The sequence below is a fragment of the Podarcis erhardii genome (assembly GCF_964252035.2).
Source record: "Podarcis erhardii genome assembly, chromosome: 1".
NCBI classification, from domain to species: Eukaryota; Metazoa; Chordata; class Lepidosauria; order Squamata; family Lacertidae; genus Podarcis; species Podarcis erhardii.
The window spans coordinates 81,125,662-81,145,077 of NC_138497.1; the positions used below are offsets into that span (position 1 = coordinate 81,125,662).

At 45.1% G+C, this 19,416-nt stretch overlaps 1 protein-coding gene and 1 long non-coding RNA gene across 5 annotated transcripts; one reads left to right on the forward strand and one right to left on the reverse strand.

Moving 5' to 3' along the window:
- Positions 1-286: 286 nt before the first annotated feature.
- Positions 287-18,839, reverse strand: BEST1 (bestrophin 1). Of its 4 annotated transcripts, none has more exons than XM_081839666.1 (10): positions 18,621-18,839; positions 13,520-13,679; positions 12,409-12,503; positions 11,234-11,467; positions 10,349-10,503; positions 9,255-9,332; positions 6,551-6,703; positions 5,468-5,548; positions 4,287-4,438; positions 287-2,724 (listed from the first exon to the last, which is right to left on the reverse strand). In XM_081839666.1, the coding sequence occupies exons 2-10, from the start codon at positions 13,669-13,671 to the stop codon at positions 1,515-1,517; spliced, it is 2,310 nt and encodes a 769-aa protein (XP_081695792.1). In that variant the 5' UTR covers positions 13,672-13,679; positions 18,621-18,839; the 3' UTR covers positions 287-1,514. The 4 variants fall into 4 exon arrangements, with proteins under 4 accessions (XP_081695792.1, XP_081695793.1, XP_081695791.1 ...); XM_081839667.1 differs by having other exon boundaries at positions 13,520-13,682; XM_081839665.1 differs by lacking the exon at positions 18,621-18,839 and adding an exon at positions 13,827-14,397 and having other exon boundaries at positions 13,520-13,682.
- Positions 13,571-16,269, forward strand: LOC309329121. The gene is made up of 3 exons (XR_014151048.1): positions 13,571-13,650; positions 15,147-15,349; positions 15,705-16,269. It is a non-coding gene; the product is annotated as an uncharacterized lncRNA (long non-coding RNA).
- Positions 18,840-19,416: the final 577 nt, after the last annotated feature.

Sequence of the window (19,416 nt, forward strand, 5' to 3'; positions counted from 1 at the left end):
TGACCACTGGCATTCTTGGCTGTGACTCATACGAGCAGTCGGTACAGCGTGAGACTCTTAATCTGGAAAACCACAGTTTCCCTATCTGTGGATTAGATTGTGTGTCTACGAGAGGATGAATGACTGCTGGGAGAAGTGCCGAAAGAAACCCCATGGTGCACCTGTAAGTAACTAAACCGGATGCCTTCATCTGCCCCAGCTGCAACAAAACATGTCCCTTCCATTATCAGTCTCTGCAACCACAGCAGGTGTTACAACTCCAACCATTTGACTTCACCCTCAGACGGATGCCAAAACCAATGGATTAGATCCAATGAAGGGATTTCTTCCTTGGAACTTTCAACAATGGCCCCAAATGGGTTTCCTGTGCTTTGTGGTGCGCTAGGTCAAAACGGCAGAGCAGTAGCAGAAAATAAAAAGTGGAGGTGGTTCTCATTTGATACCCTGAGAAGTGTAGGTGTTTTTCAAGGTTTCCAGTTTAGTGAGCATGAGATTCTGCAAATGCTGACACCCAAACTTGTAAGTGATTCTCTTCCTGCCCCCCGTGAATGTTGCTACAGCAATTGCTATATCCTGACAGGAGCTGTTTATTGGACCTGTAAATGGCTCAAGATCCTGTGTTAAAACATAGCCAGATCAAAACATCCAACTCTCTGTAATTTAACAGGGGCATTGTCTAGCTGTGCTTTCTGTTTGTGCTATTTGAAGCTACAAGGAACTGAAACTTTTTCTTCAGTTGACTTGTCACCTGCTTTTTAGAAATAGATAGTAGGCAAATAAAAGCTGTGATGCTGTCTATTGCTAATGTGTGTTTAGTAAAGGGATATAGCGCAAATGACGGTGCTCTGTATATAGTGTAATCAAGCTATGGCCACTCAGCAAAACTGCTTCTTCATTATCTGTCCTACAGTTGACTTAGGCAGCCAGCAAAAAACTCTTAATGCTTATCAAGCAAGTGGTTTTTAACCACAGCCTTAATCTTTCTATCCATAAGTGCTGTTGTGTGTGTGCTCCCCAAATTTTTGAGACCTGACACCTTTTTCCCCCTGCAGTGTTAGAAGTGGAAGCAAACTTCACTCTCATTCTCAAAAAGATTACATCACTCTATATTGTCTCAGAACATTGGGCGGGCCTCTTCCTTGCAATGGTGGGACTGACCAATTAGTACTGCTGTCTGATGCTTGTTGACCCTCCGCTCAAGGATGGGATTGTGCTTTGGGAGCAACTGGGATATTTCTGGGACTCCCACACTCTCCTTGGCTTGCTGGAATAAGACCTGGTTTCATAATCGTGTGGTGCTCAAGTGCCCTGAATGACTCTTAACCAGCATGTAAGCAAAAGCCTATGCATTATCTATGGTGTGATCTGTTCAACCCAGTGTTTTTGCCTTCTCAGCTGTTCTGTAGCTCATTGTATGTGATTCTGGTGTTTCTTAAGAGGCTGCGCACCCACGAAGCTTCATTTTTTTAAAAAAAACCATGCCATCCTAGATGAAACGCATCTGTGAGCCCATTTCATTTAGTTATCTCTGCCTCCTTCCCTTCATCAGCTGTGCTCTCGCTGGTTTCCATGATCACTTCCATTAGCCCGACAAAGTCTCCTTCTGCTAGGGAGATGCCCGAGTCATTGGGAGAAGAGCTGGCTGCCTTTCTCTGATCCTTGGTATGATAAGTGTTGGTGACTCCACTTCCTGCATCTCTGGCAGCCCCCGGCGCTGTTGGCGAATCCTGCTCCATGCCTCCAGGAGAAGCCTCCGAGGCAGAGCCAACAGCAGCGTTTGCTTTGCCCAGACGGGATCTCTCAAGCACTGGGGATGTCAAGGGTGTGAAGGGAAAGCAGGTGGGAGGGCCATTGCTGCTAGGGGTCTTGATACCATAGGAGTGGAGGTAGGTGGGGTAGTCTGGGTTTGGAGTTGCTGAGCGGTCTGGTGTAAACCAGGGCTGCCGGTGGCCTTTCAGACCCTTGACGTTTGCCTGCATTTCAGGATCTGGGGACTCCGCAAAGAAAGGAAACTTGGGACTTGCTGAGCTTGCTGAGGACAGAGGCCCTCCTGGGCTTCCCAAGGGGGCAATCTCCTTCGAACCACTGGTCAAGTTTTTTGCCACCTCTTCAATGGTCACTGCCAAGGAGTCTGCAGCCTGGCCTTTCTCCGTTGGCCAAACAAAAGTTTCTCTAGTTCCCGATCCAAGAGAGTTCTCACTTCTGTCCATGTTGCTGGCTCTGCCAGGGGATTGGCTGGTGGAGTTGTCCCTCAAAGAAGAAGAGCAGGCGGCGATGCTGGAGAGAGCAGGCGGCTTCTTGCGGCCTTGACGTCTGGATGGGAAGATCATGGGGATGGAGTTGATGGGCGTCTGTGGGGCGCTGTAGAAGCCAGGCCTCTCGTAGAACGGAGTGGACATGAAGGCGTCAAATTCTCTCAGCTTGCTGGCCGCCTTGTCCCATTGGTCCTGGGAGGTGAAGCTTGCCGGGGAGCAGTCTCCCGTTTGCTGGTTGATACTGGTTGGGCTGCCGGGTTTGCCCACATCTGGGTAGGCGTAATAAGGGGAAGAAGGCACACTGTCATTCCTCCGGCGCATCAGGTTCATTCTGGACGACCTGGGGAAGGTGGGGGACTGGACGTTTAGGAAGCGGCTGATGTGGCCCAGCAATGGGGTGGAGTGGTTTGCTTCCTCGTTCTCTTTAATCTGTTCCAGGGGTTGGAATTCCATCTCTTCTTTCTGCATGCTGGAGAAGGGAAACAGGCAGTTGCACACAGTGACTGGAGAGATTAGAACATGTAGGGTGGCTCTAAACTCCTATGTTGGGCGCACTCTGAACAGTGCCATCTCCATGTTCTGGAGAGTCCTTGGAGAGAAAACAGCCTCAGTGCCCCTTTACCACCTCTCTCCAACTTATGTCAGGGGTCCCACTCCCAGCCCCTGTTGCTGCTGCTTCCCCTGACTATTGCTGTCACCTGTTCAGTGTTCACCAGGCAGAGAAGAACCAGTGAGCAAGCAAATGTGGCACAGATTGCTGCTCCTCACTAACATGGCTCTTCACTTGCTCACCCCCTTTGTGGGCCAGAGAGAGAGAGAGAGAGAGAGAAGAGGTGAGCAAGTGGGCAGCAGCAGCAAGGAAAAGGAGAAGGGGTGGGACTAGGGGGCTCTCAACTATTGACGTATGGGACTTGGTAGGTGCTTGACCATGCCAGTCAATGATTCTTGTGCCCAGTAGGAATACTTCTGTGTTTGTACTAGCATGTCTACTCATGCTTGTTTGTTACTTCCAGGTTTGGCCCAAGACATTTTGCTGCAAAATTCCTCCTCGTCAAGGGGTGCAATATCCAAAGCTGGTCAAGTTAGTTTGGCACCTGAGGCAAAAAAAAATTCCACAAGCAGCTCTCCCCACTCCTTGGCAGTAAAAAAAAAATCAATAATAAATCACTAACAATTTGCTGCCTTCTTATGATATCTAAAATCAGCTGCCTGGGGCGGCTGCCTCACTCTGCCCAATGATAGGGCCGGCTCTTTGTGTGCTTACAAAACAAAAATATGAAAATCCTGCACCAGGAGAAGCTGACCTATGAGACAAGTTGCTCAGACATGGCATATAGCACAGTCCTATTTATTCAAACACCTCAGAGGATGAAGATGTTCATAAACAGCTTATTTGGCAGTCTGCGCCTTGATTACTTTGGCCAGTGGTATTCACTTGATTACCTGCAGGCCACAAGGTGAGGTGTGGCAGAGCTAAAGAGGTGAGTCTTGGCAACATATCACAAAGAATTTGGCTATTTGTGGTTTGGGTGACTATGAGGTTCTGCTTGGAGCCATAGCAACAGCAAAAACAAGCTCCACAGCACCTCAAAACAGCCAAATGACACGTTCTGGTAGAAGCTGATGTAAAAAGAGTGGTGTGAGCATTGGAGGAATGTCAAATTATATGCTAACTGCAAATTCATTCTCCTTACGTAGCCCAAATGGCATCATCCATGCACAAGAGCAGGCTTGCGGAAGTACAAAATGTTTTAAGCTTTTTTTTAATACGTTCTGTTGAACACTGTCCTCTTCTGGTTTATTACTTTGTGTGCAGGAAGAGGGCATGGCTGGCTGGCTGGAACCCTGAACAGGAGCACTCCCCACTGCAACATGTTATTTTATCTCCTCCTTGGGTTTTCTGCTAGTAATTCTCAAAACTCTTGTGGAACTATAACGACAAACACGTGTATAATGTCATGAGCTTCCATAGGCAAACGCCTACTTCATCTCCTGGGTCGGGAAAGGGTTGCTTTAGGTAGCTTCACTTGCCTGATGTCAAAGGTCGAGCCCAGGAAAGATGTCCGCTTATAATCCGCAGTTGCTGCTGTGTAGGGTGGCTGTGGGTCTGGTTCGTTCCAATATGGGTCCTTCTGCAGTGTGGGCAGGTCCTGGTGCATTTCATCCACTGCCATAAGGGAGACCTGCGTAGACAAGACATACATGTCAGGCACAATGGGGTCAAAACTCCATGGCGCTGTGAATGCGTTTGCTCTTATTCTTCCATTTCTGAGAAAACATCCATTTCTAATAATTTGGGGGCGGTTGCAATTTAAGAATGGCTGAAGCGATGACTGTGTTCAGTTGAGAGTGCTGGAGAGCTTATGATAATAGAGCAGCTCACTAAGATAACTATGTTATTGTGGCTTGCTGGAGTCTTGATAACCCTCTCCTTTTTTGAGTGGGTGAGTCCCAGGCAGACAAAAAAAAAGCTGGAGGTTTATGGCGTCTGTAGTAGGCTCAGCTCATGGCTGAGTGGGGCTATGCTCAGCTTGGTGGACCTGCCTAGGAGGAAAGTTTGATTATGAGCTGCCTTTGATGTACAGGAAGCAGCATGAGATCATGAGTAGCAAGCAAATGATCAAAGTGCAGTAAAGAGAGCCAGTGTGGTGTAGTGGTTAAGAGCGGTAGTCTCGCAATCTGGGGAACCGGGTTCGCGTCTCCGCTCCTCCGCATGCAGCTGCTGGGTGACCTTGGGCCAGTCACACTTCTTTGAAGTCTCTCAGCCCCACTCACCTCACAGAGTGTTTGTTGTGGGGGAGGAAGGGAAAGGAGAATGTTAGCTGCTTTGAGATTCCTTAAAGGGAGTGAAAGGCGGGATATCAAATCCAAACTCCTCCTCTTCTTCTTCTTCTAAAGAGTGAAAGCTCAAGGAGGGGCAAGTATGGGAAGCCTCCTTCCAAATTTTGATATAGAAACATCTTGAAATGTCATACGTTAAGTTAGAAGCACACTAGGCCTTCTGATAACAAAACCACACACCGAGAAACTCATGCTTGGCTCAGAGACCTGCTAATGCTTTTTCTCAGAGCCATGATTTCATCTTATTGAATGCTGGGTGTCTATTGAATTGCTGAGAAGGAGTGTTGAGCCTCAAAGGGGAAAGAGCTGCCCTGTGGGAAGCATAAATAAGGCCTTCTCTGAGTTCTGTAATAGCCAGGCCTCAGACTCACCTGCAGATTCCTATCAATGAGCCAGTTGGTTTCAAAGTCGTCGTCATCCTCCCCAAATGGATTAATGAGCTGTTCAGCTACCTGTGAAATGTGCGCAATGAAAGCATTGCTGATCAGCACTGGACATGAAATTTCATCCATCAGTTGTTTCAGATGTCTTGTGAATACATGGGTTGGTAGGTAACGAAGCTTTACTCAGAGTACACCCACTGAAATTAATGGACATGACTAAGTCAAGTAAAACTTAGCTGAATACCACCCATACCTGTTAGCCTAGGCTTTCCTTGACTCAGTAGGTTGGTCTGTTATTGCTGAAATCCTGTTTATGTTTTCATGATGCTGTTTTACTGGTTTATATGTTGTATTTTTAGCTTTACAATAACGTTTAATTGCTTTTGTTTTGTACTCTTATATACTGGTTAGAGATTGTTACATATTATGCAGTTTGGAACTGCTTTTAAATTAAATGAATTGAAATGAAAATAGCTCCTTAGTTGTGGAACTAAGGATGGTCCAGATTGCTTTTAAAAATGGGCTTCACTATTATATTTAAGACAATTTTATCTTGTCCAGTCAGCAGGATTAAAAGGCAAGGTAAACAGACCAAAAGGATCTGGAACTTTGTAAAAAAAAAGAAAAAAAGAAAGTGAGATGTTGATGTATTTGCTTGCTATGCACTGCCTTACCAATACAATTTGCATTTGAAGAAGACCTTGCCAGCTCCAGCAGCTTAATAATATATTTTTTAAGCTAGCTCACTAGAAAGAAAACCTCTTGATGGGATGGCCTGCAGAGGTAAGAGTGGTGGTTGGAACAGAAGGCACAGCACCTCGCATTTGCATGCCCCTTTGGTCCTTTAAATCACCCACCATCTTCCAGTTACCCATGGATGGGCAGACCTATGTTTGAAGATCTAGGTCTGCCGCCATCACATGGACTTTGGGCCACTCTATAAATCCTGGATTTGCCTCTGTCTAAAGTGGCTTCAGGGTGTGTCTCGGCTACTTAAAAAAGAACTTCAGAAGTTCTATCCTGATGGGCAGAAGTTCCTGGGGGAATCCACTCTCTGTCCTTTGAACTGACCTTTAGCCAGCCAGCATAGAAGAAAAACTGCAGGAAGGTGAAGATGGGCACAAAGAGATCCATCTCGTGGCCAGGATATGCCTTTGCAGGGTCCAGGAACTGTCGACCAATTAAACAAGCGAGGAAAAAGCTGTAAACGGCCACTGTGACCACCTTGGAGAAAGAGACACAGTGTGTTAGGGCCTTTTAAGACGCCATGGCTTATTGGGGTGGGAGTTGCACAGCCATTGCTAAGCTATGGTTCACAAAAGGAAGTGCTTCTGCAGGGGTAGTATCATTATGACCCAGACTAAAGTCATTAACCCAAGAAAATAAGCTTCTCGCCCTCAACAAGCACAACTGTGTTCTGTCTCTTTTGCTGTGGCTTCACTGATGCCACATGTACCCATGGGGTCTGAAATGCCTATGAGACTGCTGCAAGACACATTACCTGCCCCTCACCCACCTGCCTACCACATGGGTAAGCACCACCGGTCTAAACCCCTTCCATTGGTTCTTTTCATTCCTTTTTTTCTTCTTCCACATCTTCCAGTACTTGAGTGAATCCCTCGTACAGTTTCAATACAAAAAAAAACAACAACCCATGTTATCTTCTTGCATCAAGTTCAGGCCCATTTGCTTCCACACTGGGAAGATCTATGGGGATTTTTAAAATGTGGCTAGTATTAGAAAAAGCACTAGGTGAAAGCATGGTTATATTTCCATGAAAAAGGACCTTTGTCTGGAAAGCCCCAAAGATTTTGAAGAACTCAGTTATTGTCTCACTTCCTCATCCCTTTTGCCTCAAAAGAACTACTCTGGCTCTAAATTCTCTACTAATTCTTCAGCTTTTTTGAGTTTTACAATTCTCTATTTGATCTTTCCAATATATGGGACCTCTAAAGGCACCATGGTTAATGTCCCATATCATTTCTACATCATTTGCAATCCAAAATCTGGCTCAGAATGCCACCTGTCATTATTTAAGTCCTTATGGCTATGCAGAAAACAACTAATTCGTGGAAATAGACTGTGCATGTACAGCCTTGACCTTTATCTGCCTTTCATCCTGGCTTGCAGGGTTCGATATATACCTTCCATCAACCTGAAATCCTTTTTCTCGGCACAAGAGAGTCTGGCAGAGTGCACTATTTAAGCAACAGGGTTGCATAAGACATGCGAGGAAGCTGGCACCATAACGTCTACCCCGAGGCTGCAGTTTGGGCGGTGGTGAGCAGTTAACATGCCTGGTGTCTAATGCAGATAACAGCCTTCCTTTTGCACAGAGGGCAGGAACAGCATGCCAAGAGCTGTGAAGCTGTGTTGTAGGGCTCAGGCAAAAACATGATTCAGTGGATGGGAGTGAGCTAGTAGGGCAAGTTTTGATATGCTCAAGGAGAAAAAGAGCATGCACTCAGAGAAAATAAGGACCCAAACTCATTAGTCATGAAAATTCCCTGTCATTGTATGGCGAGTTATTATGTGCTATGTGTTTGACTGCAACTGCGTAAGACGTGACTTGAGCAAACAATGTCTGGCACACTAGAGTTGTGTGTATGGGATTCATAAACAAAGGTTACATGAGAAGGTGATGCAAGGAATGGGTGTGAAGGCTACAGAAGATCATGCATGCAGTATGAATATCTGTGGTTGTGGTGGGGAAAGCTAACCATTTTATTTATTTATTAAATTTGTGTACCACCCTTCATCTGTAGATTCTTATGTTTCACAACATAAAGAATGCAAGATAAAAATACAAAACACACAATAAAAATGAGAGCAAAGGAAACAACCACAAACCAATAACCTCCCTCCCACTTGGAGATTCAAGTGGAAGGGGTTTAAGTGCAGGTACATATTTGTACATGAGGACTTTGGATTTATTCTGAGGCTAATAATAGAAGAGCCCTGTTGGGTCAGACCAAAGGCTGATCTAGCCCAGCTTTCCATTTCCCACAGTGGTGAAAGCAGGGCATGTGGAAACAGCCTTCTACCGCGGCCATTGCCAAGTGACTGCTATTGTGAAGCATGCTGTCTCTGCTCCTGGAAGTAGCAACAGCCACCATGACCAGCAGCAGCCACTGACAGCCTTATCCTACATGAATTTTTCATATCCCTTACATCGGTGGCCTTCACTATATCTGGTGGGAGCAAATTCCATAGTGCACTGTGTGAAGAAATACATCCTTTTGTCTGCTCTGAAACTCCAATCATCTAGCTTTTTTGCATAACCCCAGATATTCTAATATTAGGAGAAAGAAAGTGAGGGGGGGGACCCACTGTATTCATGTCCCCTCTCCCACTGGCGGAGGAATAGGAGTGCGGGGGGAGCGCACCACCCCCGGCAGCGTGATCCCAGTGGGATGCCATCGCGGCAGTGCCCCATGCCTGCGCTGCGCTGCCCCCACAGGCGTGCCACACCACGCCCCGGGGATGCACACCAGCCCCCCCGCCTGCTCTCCGCCCGCCCCCCCCCCCCCGTGCCGGAGTATGAAGCTCCGCCACTGCCCTCTCCTCAACTCACCCCTTTTTTTCTAAATTAAAAAGACCCAAATGTTGTTACGCTTCCTTGTACAGGAGTTGCTCCAGCTTGCTTTGCATTTTGATAGCAAGTCTGATTATTTTAAACCCCATTGAAATAAATGAGTGTTAAGTGAGCTAGCTTGATTTTAAGTGGGACCAAGACTCATTTAATTTTGTCTGGAGAATATATACCAGTTCTCACCTGTGTGTAGACCAATGGAATGCTGATCCAATCATACCCATAGAGTCTCCCACACTGACTGCGCAAAGTGTTCATTTCCTGTTGGAGGGAAGGACAAGTACTGATAAAGGTACAGATGATCCACCCCAGAGGTCCCCCCCCCCATTTTGCCTTTATTATTTGTTTCTTTGCAAATATTTGTATACTGCCAAACATTTAAAAAATACTGAGGCGGTGAACAACATAAAATCATAAATAAAATCAGATTACAGATAATGCATCAATGAATCAGATTAATAGCTTAACTGGATTGCCTCTCAAGGAAAGCCTGGATGAACAAATGCGTTTTAAGTAGATGCTTAAATGCTAGTACTATATGCACCTGTCTGATGATTACTGGGAGCACATTCCAGAGGGCAGATGCCGCAACACGAAAAGTCCTGTTTTTGTAGACATAAGAGGAAACTTAGGAGAATGCAAAAATATTAAGAGTGTTTCTCTCGCAATGTCCTCATCAAATTGCCATCCCACTGTATTTCCCCATTTAATCAGGATTTATTGTTTCTATGGAAAACCCATTAAGTTAAAAATAAATAAAGCCAGAACTGGTAAATCCAGATTAAATGGGGATGCAGGGGTGGTGTTTTAAGGAGCATGAAATTGTGTGGACACTGTGAAAAACTTGCGTTCATGAGCAGCACTGAGTCAAAATCGGCTGCTGTGTGGAAGCACCCAGTGAAACAGTTCTCCCTCCTTTTCTCATCCTTCCGCTCTTTGCGAGGGGTTCCTCCTTGTGGTCCTTGAAGCACATCACAGACTCACATGACCCTGCTTTATCCTTTCCACTGACTTGCCTTCTCTGAGCCCAAAGTGAGCACTGCCAATTGCAATATTGTTTTGTTATTTTGTCAGTAGGGACACAGAAGGTTTTGGGTCCGCAGCTACCCGCATACCACTGTCCTGTCTGGTCTTAAGCTGCCTATCATCATATCCCATCCTTGATGGCCTGCAGCAATTATTCTGCCTCTGCTCCTTCCTGGAGAGAGACCTGATGTTCTCTGTTCAGGAAACTACAGCATGGTTGGCTGACACCCACTTGCATATCATGAACTCACATTCAAGATGCCTTGCAGGAGCACGCTGTCACGGATCCTTCCATCATTACGTGCCTTCACTGCCAGGTTTGAGAACCACACGCAGGGGATCCAGAACTTGTTATGGGGTGAGTTTAAACTGTCAAACTTCTTGTGTTCTTCTGGAGTCATCAGGCCTATGCAGACAAGAAGATGGGGGAGAGGAGGAGGACAGTTTACAGGAATCCCGTCACACAGGTTGTATTTGGAGAGGAAATAAACCTGTTGATCTCAAAAACAATTTTTGGGACCTCAAAATATTGAAGCGCCTTGAAAATAAACAGCAAAAATTAATAACACAATAGACAGCACGAATTCAAATATATATTTGTAAATAAACACAGATATTACCATATTGCCCCAAATATAAGCTGTACCCGAATATAAGCCGCACCTTTAAAATTCAAGGGGAAAAAGAAAAAAAGACAATACTGCACTCGAATATGTCACTCCCTTAAAATTCCACAGGCACTCACACCTGTTCCATTTTACCGTATGTCTGTTTCAGCAGCGATATCATAAAACCCAATTTTTGTAAGATCACAAATTTAAGCTGCAGTTTAACTTTTCATGGTCGGAATTTGGAAAAAAAGTGTGGCATATATTCGGGCCAACCTACCTCACATGACTGTTGTAGGGATAAAAAGCAACGGGGATAACCCTGTACACTGCCTATTAGTTTCCTTGGAGGAAAAAAAAAGCAGGATATAAATGTAATTAACAAGCAAGATTGCCTCCCTCCCTCCTCTAACCAACTCTTAGCATCTCAAAAAGGGTCCCCCTGGATGTCTTCATTTGTGGCCTGGAGGATGGGAATCACTTTAAGCACATTTTGTCTTAGTTGGTCATCACTGCGATGGATAGTACCTGCTGTCACAATATGTTCGATGCTGGGAAATCGCTTGAAGACAGCAGTGCTGACCGAGCGCAAGATCAGCACACCCAGCAGATTGATGTAGCGCATGAGCGTGCGCCGAAGGAGGCGGCCATACTCGTCCTTCCCATCCACGCTACTTGAGACCAGGTTCATAATGCGGTCAGGCCATGGGATGCTCTCGTACTGTCCCCACCATCGAGACACCACTAAGGTAACATAAAAGCCTAGGGTAAAAACAAAGAGATGGTTAGTGAGGATGATAGGAACCAAAAGGAAAGGTCCAGATCCAATTGGAACAGATCCAATTTGAGCAAAATTGGCGGAGTAAAGGGACACACACAGAAGCTCTGAGCCACAAACCTTTTCCATTTTGAGCTTTCACAAGACATCACTTGTGCACGTTCAATTTTTTGTCTCACAAAACTGAAGAAAGCTGAAAATCTTTGGAATCCACATTATGTTTGCTTGACTCTGGGTGGCCTCATTATATGCTCAGCACCCTGGCTGTAGTACCTGAGCTTGCGAGATCTTTGTCTGCAGTATATGCAGTTGATCCTATGAGAAAGATCCCTCAGCCCTGCTCTTCTCTCATTTAGCAATACCCTGTCAGAATGGGCACTACCACGCTGTTCCTCATAGTCTTATGAGCCCAGAGTAGGAGAATGGTTTGTCAAAGCCTGACATGAAACTGTCAGTAAGAATGGTACTCTTGGCAGAGAGCCATCTTGCCTCTCAGAGAAGACATATTTATGCGAACTTCTGTCTGGTGTTTCTTAAGGGGTGTGAGAAATTCTCCAGCAGCCTTCAGATTTCATGCCAGGCAGGAACAGCTGTCATAGCCCAATTATGAAGAAGTACTTTATTTTGTGTGTTCCAAATTTTCCAACATTCCGCTTCAATAGGATGTTATGAGAGAAGGAGAAAAATATTTCCCTATTGTTATAATTGAGAAACAACAGAGTCTGTGATTCTCAGCTGAAGTGCTTTGCTACTGATCATTCTAAGTACAGATAGAGAGATATTAGGGATGGGTGGGGCACCATTTTGGATTTTCTGCCTCAAGCACCAAAATGTTTTTGCTGGCCCTGGCTATACATGTTACAAATAAGCAAATAAATAATGTAAGGGTTCCACCCCATTCTCTCCCCATTTTTACATGCCTTACCTAGTACAAAGGACACCGGGATCAGTTCGGCATAGCTATTGCAGTACATAGCCAATTTCTCAAACATCAGCCTTTGGCTCTCATTCAGAACCAGCCTGTAATGGAAGCACAGGGGAATATTTCCAGTTTCAAAACTACAAAGGGGATTCTCAGTAATGGGTACTGAGAAAAGCAAAAAGCAAGAAAAAGAGCTTCCTGCAGAATCATGGGCTCTGGTTGCTATTTGGACAATACTGTACAACAAATTCACTTTTGTTTTCATTTGTTGTGTGCAGTAAGATCTTGTCCCTCAATGTAGCAATGTAATGCTTTGCTTATATAACCTCACGTTTCTCTGAGCATTCAAACACTCAAATCTAGGGGAAATATAATCTTTAGAATAATTTTTTCTTTATGGTTCTATGTCTCCTCCATTGCACAGCTCTAGTACAAGATTGAACACAATCCCCTCACCGTTGGGTCTGTTTTTATAAGTGTTCAGATTTTATAAATAAAAAAATATTTTATTTTTCGCTGACTTCTGAGGGTGCTGCCTCCTTGGTTGAGTCAGGCAACTGTGTCAGGCCTCAGGCCTCCTCTCTGGAGAGCTGGCTCCTTCCTACAGCTCAACAGACTCCTGTTTATTGGTTTGGGAGTTTGGGGAGAGGAGGAGGGAAACATTCTTTCCTTAAAAGCACCCACTGCCTTTCCAAAGAATGAGCTCAAAACGAAGGCCAAAATCTACTGTGGTTTTTTTTTTTTAAAAAATAGTTTGCTGTGGTTCATATTAAGCTGTGTTGTTTTTCTGGCTCTACTTAAGTGGGAGCAGAAAGCGTAGCGGGAAGCATTTTTGACGGGACACCCACTATCCCCTTTCTTACCCTCTGGAGTTATTCCTGGATGGAATGCAGATTAAAAGGAGGAGGAGGAGCCAGACCCTGAAGTGCAGGCTCCTCCTTCCCTGTCTCTCAAAAGGAAGACTGATCGGCTACAAGTGAATGAGATATTGAGCCGTCCTCTACCAATTGTTCCCCTGCAGAAGTCTTGTGCCAAATCTAAAGCGTGCTTGCATGATGCGTGCAGAAAGACCCCAGAGTAACCAACCGAGCTTAAAAGAAATGCCTGTGCTCACCTGTAGATGAGGCTGATGCCGAAGTAGAAAGAGATGAAGATTAAGAACTCGCAGTAGAGGAGCTTGTAGATGCTCCCTTTCCATCGGAGCAGGAGCTGTGAGAAGGTGCCCAGGCGTGCATCAGCTACACGGTATGTGTATGTCACTGTCATCACAAGGCCTGCTAAGAAAGAAACAACGACATGATGGGGGTTGAGGCCCATTGCGGGAGAGCGGGTCCTGTAGAAAGACAAAACCAGCTTTGGCAGGTTGGGGAATTGGATAACCTGGATAAAATCAGTGCTTTTTTGTGGGTGAAGGTTCTTACCAGGGCAGGGAACCATCACCTGTTTTTTTTTTTTGCTGCCCGTGGCAGCCATTTTGTGCTGACACCCACAGCACTTTTATTGAGAGGAATACTGGCACCTCTTTTTTACACACCAACACCCACGGAAGCAAGGAAGCACTGGGCAAAACTATATGCAATTTCATTGTGTTTGTGTGAGAGAGGGGGAAGGTAGCCTTGCAGTAACTCGGAGCAGAGCTTATTGAGTGACAGCCCCTGTTCCGTGCAATACAGTGGTACCTCTGGTTACGTATTTAATTTGTCCTGGAGGTCCGTTCTTAACCTGAAACTGTTCTTAACCTGAAGACCACTTTAGCTAATGGGACCTCGCGCCGCCCCCACCCGATTTCTGTTCTCATCCTGAAGCAAAGTTCTTAACCCAAGATAATATTTCTAGGTTAGCGGAGTCTGTAACCTGAAGCGTATGTAACTTGAAGCATATGTAACCCGAGGTACCACTGTAATAGAATTCCTATCGAGATATGACAAGCATCCACTTTTAGGAAACAAATGAAGACATTTTTGTTCTGACAGGCTTTCCCAGCCGGATAAATGGGCCCTTCTGTTTGGTTTTGGTTTTGTTTGGAATGTATTGGCTTTTTTGTATTTTTAACTGTTTTTAATGTAAACGGTCTTGAGACTATTGTGTAGAAACCTATTAGTAAATTGATGATAATTATTAGAATAATAGCCCCAATGAATCAATCTCAATTTGACAACAAATGCTGATGGAAATATACTGTGAAAACCATATATAGATTGCTATGGCTAGTGGCTAATGCAAATAAAGTTTCTATCTATCTAACCATATATCAATGATCGGATATACAGGTCAGCAGAATAAATGTCCATCATCGTACATGATAAGCTGCATTTGTTGCATGCTTTTTTCTTGCATGGACATATTTTCCATGTTGGAAAAAAGTATGTGATAGGATCTCAGTGGGTGGATCCTTGATGTCACAAACACGATTTGTTCCAGAAAGTAAGGATGTCAGATTATATTGGATACACATATACAAGGCATTTTAAGGCAACCACAGCCAAACACTTTAAATAGTGTCCCGAGGCTCCCCCAACCATCATGCGCAGATATTGAGGGTCCACAGGGGCCTACAGGGGAGAGGAGAGAAGCAGGAAGTTCCATTGTGCAATTTGGAAAGAAACAGAATGCATCTTCCCATGATGGAGAAGGCTGGGCCAGATGTCCTCTGTGCCTGCTCTGTCTGCTGCCCATGTGCTAAGGTGGGCAACTTCAAGACCCCTGCTCTCTCTTCTTAAGATTATTTGTCTTTACATCAGACTTGGATTGGATGGTTCGTTGAATAAAGGATGCCTTGAAACAGAAGGCTTTCCTCTATGATAGTCCTTCAAATAGAAAACTTTTCCTCCTGAGGCAAGAAGTGAGCAGGAATAAAGAAGCAACACTGGAAAATAAGGAGAAGGAAATTGGGGAACATCTAAAGGAACCGAAAGTTGGAGTATGGGAAAAGAAAAGGCGAGATGTAAGAAAAAGTTTATTCAGTAGTACTAACAACTCAGGTTTGGACTGCTGCCCAGGAGATAGTTTACACATTAAAGAGAGCACCAAAATATGTTGCTTCTCAGAAGGGCCTTCCCCACAAACCATCAATAACAACATTTGGTTTGGACTGTTGTGTTTGGATAGGGGTGAGCAGGAGGGATGATTGTTTAGTATGGTGCAGAAATAAGGTACAGTAAAAGGTGGGAGAGACTTTCTGAACGTACTATGCATGTTTCACAGAAATGCACAAACTTATCCTCTAGACGAGTTTTTCCAAGCAGGCAGAAACACAACAAAATGTTTTCTATGGAATATTTTCCCCCCTGACCATTTAGGTTTAACAGTATCTTGATGATGTGGATTTCCTGGCTCAGTCATGTCATCGCCTGGAGTTGCTCAATGTGATGGATGAACCTTTCACAAGGTCCCAGTGTTTATATTATTGTGTTCCTAGCCACGTGTTTGCCAGAGGCAGCTTGAAGATTATTCCAATATGTAATGCCAAATACATAACACAGAAATGTTGTATGGTAGCCAGTCTATCTGTAAGAATAGCTCAGCCCCCAAATAAGCATATTGTCTGCTGCATTGTCCGTCTTGCTGTGCCTCTTTCTCTCTCTCAAACCCTCCCCTCCCCCAAGATGATTATGCACCTGACTGCATTGGTAGCAAGAAAATGCCAGGGCTTATCCACACTTACCTTTCCTCAACGCTTTCCAGGCATGGTCTGTGCCTTAAAACTCCATGTCCAAATGCCTTTTTTCCCATTGCTCCAGAGTTTCTCTGTGTAGACCCACTCTTTATAGTTCAGTTGGAGCAAACAGCAATCTGTGGGAAACCCAAATTGATGTTTGCTCCAACTGAGTCTTAAAGAGCAGGTTCTCATGGGGAAAGCTCAGCCCCCCCAAAAAACCCCCCCACACCCCACAAGATAAACCCCCAGTCTAGTCTGGGGCTGCTATTTGGTAATTTTACAGCTAGATACTTTTGTTTTAAAAATTGTCATCAATGCTAGCAACGCTGCTGAAGACCTTTTAAAATTGTGTATATTAGAATAACCACATAAACAATGCCCCCTTCACCTCTTTCCTAGATGGGTGGTAAACACGCCAGTCAGATAATGTTCACCAATGCTAATTTCATTTTCTAATCTACAGTCATCTGCATTCTCCCATAACCACATTAGATTCCAGCAGAAATCAAGCATGGCTGTGTCCAGGCAGCTGTCCAGCCTGCCTCTAGCCTCTAGCTCACACACAACTTTGTCCTTCACACTAACAGCCTGGTGGGGGTGGGGGCCCCATCCCTTTCCTCTCTGGCACAGAGCCACTTCCTTCGTTACCCTAAGGACCCATACTTAGGTGCCATTACCAAGAAACTTGCCTGGCTATTCCAGCATTTGAATCTTCATTGGACCCTGGAATTAGAAGGGATTTAGGCATACAGCTTACCCCCACCCCCACCTCACCCTCCAAAACTCACAACACAACAAATCCACAAATGTGGAAAAGATAAAGGAAATGACCACACACACACACATACTTGAACCACTTGAAGATATTCCTTGATTGTGTGTGTGTGTGTGTGTGTGTGTGTGTGTTTTGTTATGGCAACTTCCTTTGCGCCTCCACCGCACCCAGGTAGAATTTTTCTCATGCAATTCAAATGCGGAGTGCATTTTTACCAAAGATGGAAAACTCCAAGCCTTGCCTGTGTAAATAATGCCCGTGAATTCTTCAGCAGTATATAGAAAGCCCTGTGCCTTTCCCTTTCCCTCGTAGCCTAGAATGCCCCCCTGCCCTGGTATATTGCTTACTGTGGGAGGAAACTGGAAGGTTAACCATGCCAAATCAAATTTCTAGAAGCAGAGGAGTTAATGTACTGATCACCAAAGAAGAAGAGAATAAAGTTGTAATGCTTCCTCTTGTGGGATTTGGTGGAGCGAAAGAGCATATTCTGTATAACATGATGCCAGGGTGCTTTGAATTAGGTGTTGGGTGGGCTCTTCTTCGCTAGAGATATTAAAAAAGAGCCTGGATGGCTGCTTTTCAGAGATGCTATAGTATCAGGTTTTCTGCCTCAGCAGTGGGGTTGGAAAAAATGGTATTTTAGGTCTCTTACAATACTATGATTCAATATATCCTTGTACTGCACCTGGAATACCTATGGAGAAACAAAAACACTAATTCCTCCTTATTCTTAATCTGAGAATAAGTGAATACATCTTCTGATATCCTACCATTAGAGGTATCTTCATTGTTTTCCCCGGTCCAACTTCTCCCTGGTACTCACTGGTTAAGGCTCCCTTGGCTCAAGAGCTGGTAGAGTGACAAACACTAAACAGTCCTAAACTCTATATGTGCAGACAGGCGTACACTGTTAAAATAAGGAAGGATCCATATCCAAAGTCACATAACATGGAGGAACTACCTTGTAACACACTTGAAACAGCTTTCGTCCTTACTGTTAGACTGGCTGAGGCTAACATCCTATGTAAACCTACTTGGGAGAGTTAAGTCCCATTGAAGACAGTGGGACCTACAGCAGAGCAAACATGCACAGGCTTGGAAAACACAGCTGATGGTGGCATTTCCTACTATTTTACAGTTCATGGATTCCTCTGCATGGAACGAGACTTGTGAGTATGGTAGTTGCTATTTCAGGTGAATTGTTCTAAAATACAAAGCTGTGACACCCACCCACCGGGGGGCCTTTATAATGCAAATACTCTGCGGATCTCATAGATCAGTAGATCACTGGATTTTGAACATTGAGGAAAAAAGAGTTTGCCAATGTGCTTTTTTTAGGGGGGGAAGGGGAACAGCTTTCAAAAATTAAATCATTTTAAACGTCAACATTGGAATGCCCAATGTGAGAATGCCATTTTTTTGCATGTTAAAGTGCATCCTTAGAGCCCATGGCCAACCGCAAAGGAGAACAAGACCTAGTTTATGCAAGGGGAAATTGTGGCAAGAGTTGCTTGACCTTCAGGAACAAGAGAGGCTGCACCTGCTGCTCCCCCCTCCTCTCCTGTGAAAGATACAAGAACCCCAGGTGGTTCCTCCTTTGCATCTGTATACGCAGTATTCTCGTGATGGCCAAATGTACAGAACTGGCAGCCTCCCTCTGCCCCAAATAAACTAAATAAGGTGCCTTGTTTTAAAAAAGTGGAAACACATATATCCCTAAGCAAAAAGAAAATCTGTCCCATTCTAGGACAGCGCCACAGCAGCCCTCGGGGAGCTACTTACCAAAGCAGGCTCCGGCCCTGCAGCTGGGACTGGAGACGTTTGGCCTCGCATGTGTCCTGGCGAGGTTCTTTGTCGGCACACGCTACACTCCACCTCTTCCCACCTCTGTGGCTTGTGGGTGATTGAACCTGACAGTGACACGGTGCTCTAAGAAGCCTGAAACCCACTTGGGAGTTGCAACCGGTCACTTGATTCCTTAATCCCACCCCCATTACAAAAGGAACTCTGTTGTCTTTTGCTGTGTTCTCTCCTAATCTTCCAAGTAAGCTCTGCATGTTTAGAGAGAGGCAGGCCGGGGGGGGGGAAGCGGGGGGTGGCCCCTCAGCTGCCGCCCGCCCGCTCCTGCTTGCACTCACTCCTGGCACAGCCGTGGCAGCCGCAATAAGAAAGGCATTTCTCCTGCTAATTCTTTCCTGTTTGGATCTTTTCTGAATGTCACCGTTTTTCAGAAGCCCTGGGGATTAAGTGGGGCTGGAATTTTCCACACAGTTTATAAGGGTTTTGTCATGCTGCGCTGAGCACAACCCACCCACAGGCCTTCTTCTGGGGCTCCAAACGATGGCTTCCTGTGAGCTGGGATGCTCTCTGACCTCCAGGCACCTGAACTTGGGCCCAGTTCACACATTCAAGGCTCATCACTCCATGGGTTGTTTCCTCACTTGACGGCTCAGTATTTGGTGGCTTGAAATTGAACATGTGGGCTTCTCCACTGGGAAGCATAGGTAGAGATATGGACACTCTCTCTTGTGGGACTTGATCCGCAATGGCTCTTCTTGTATATGATTGCCACCATCAA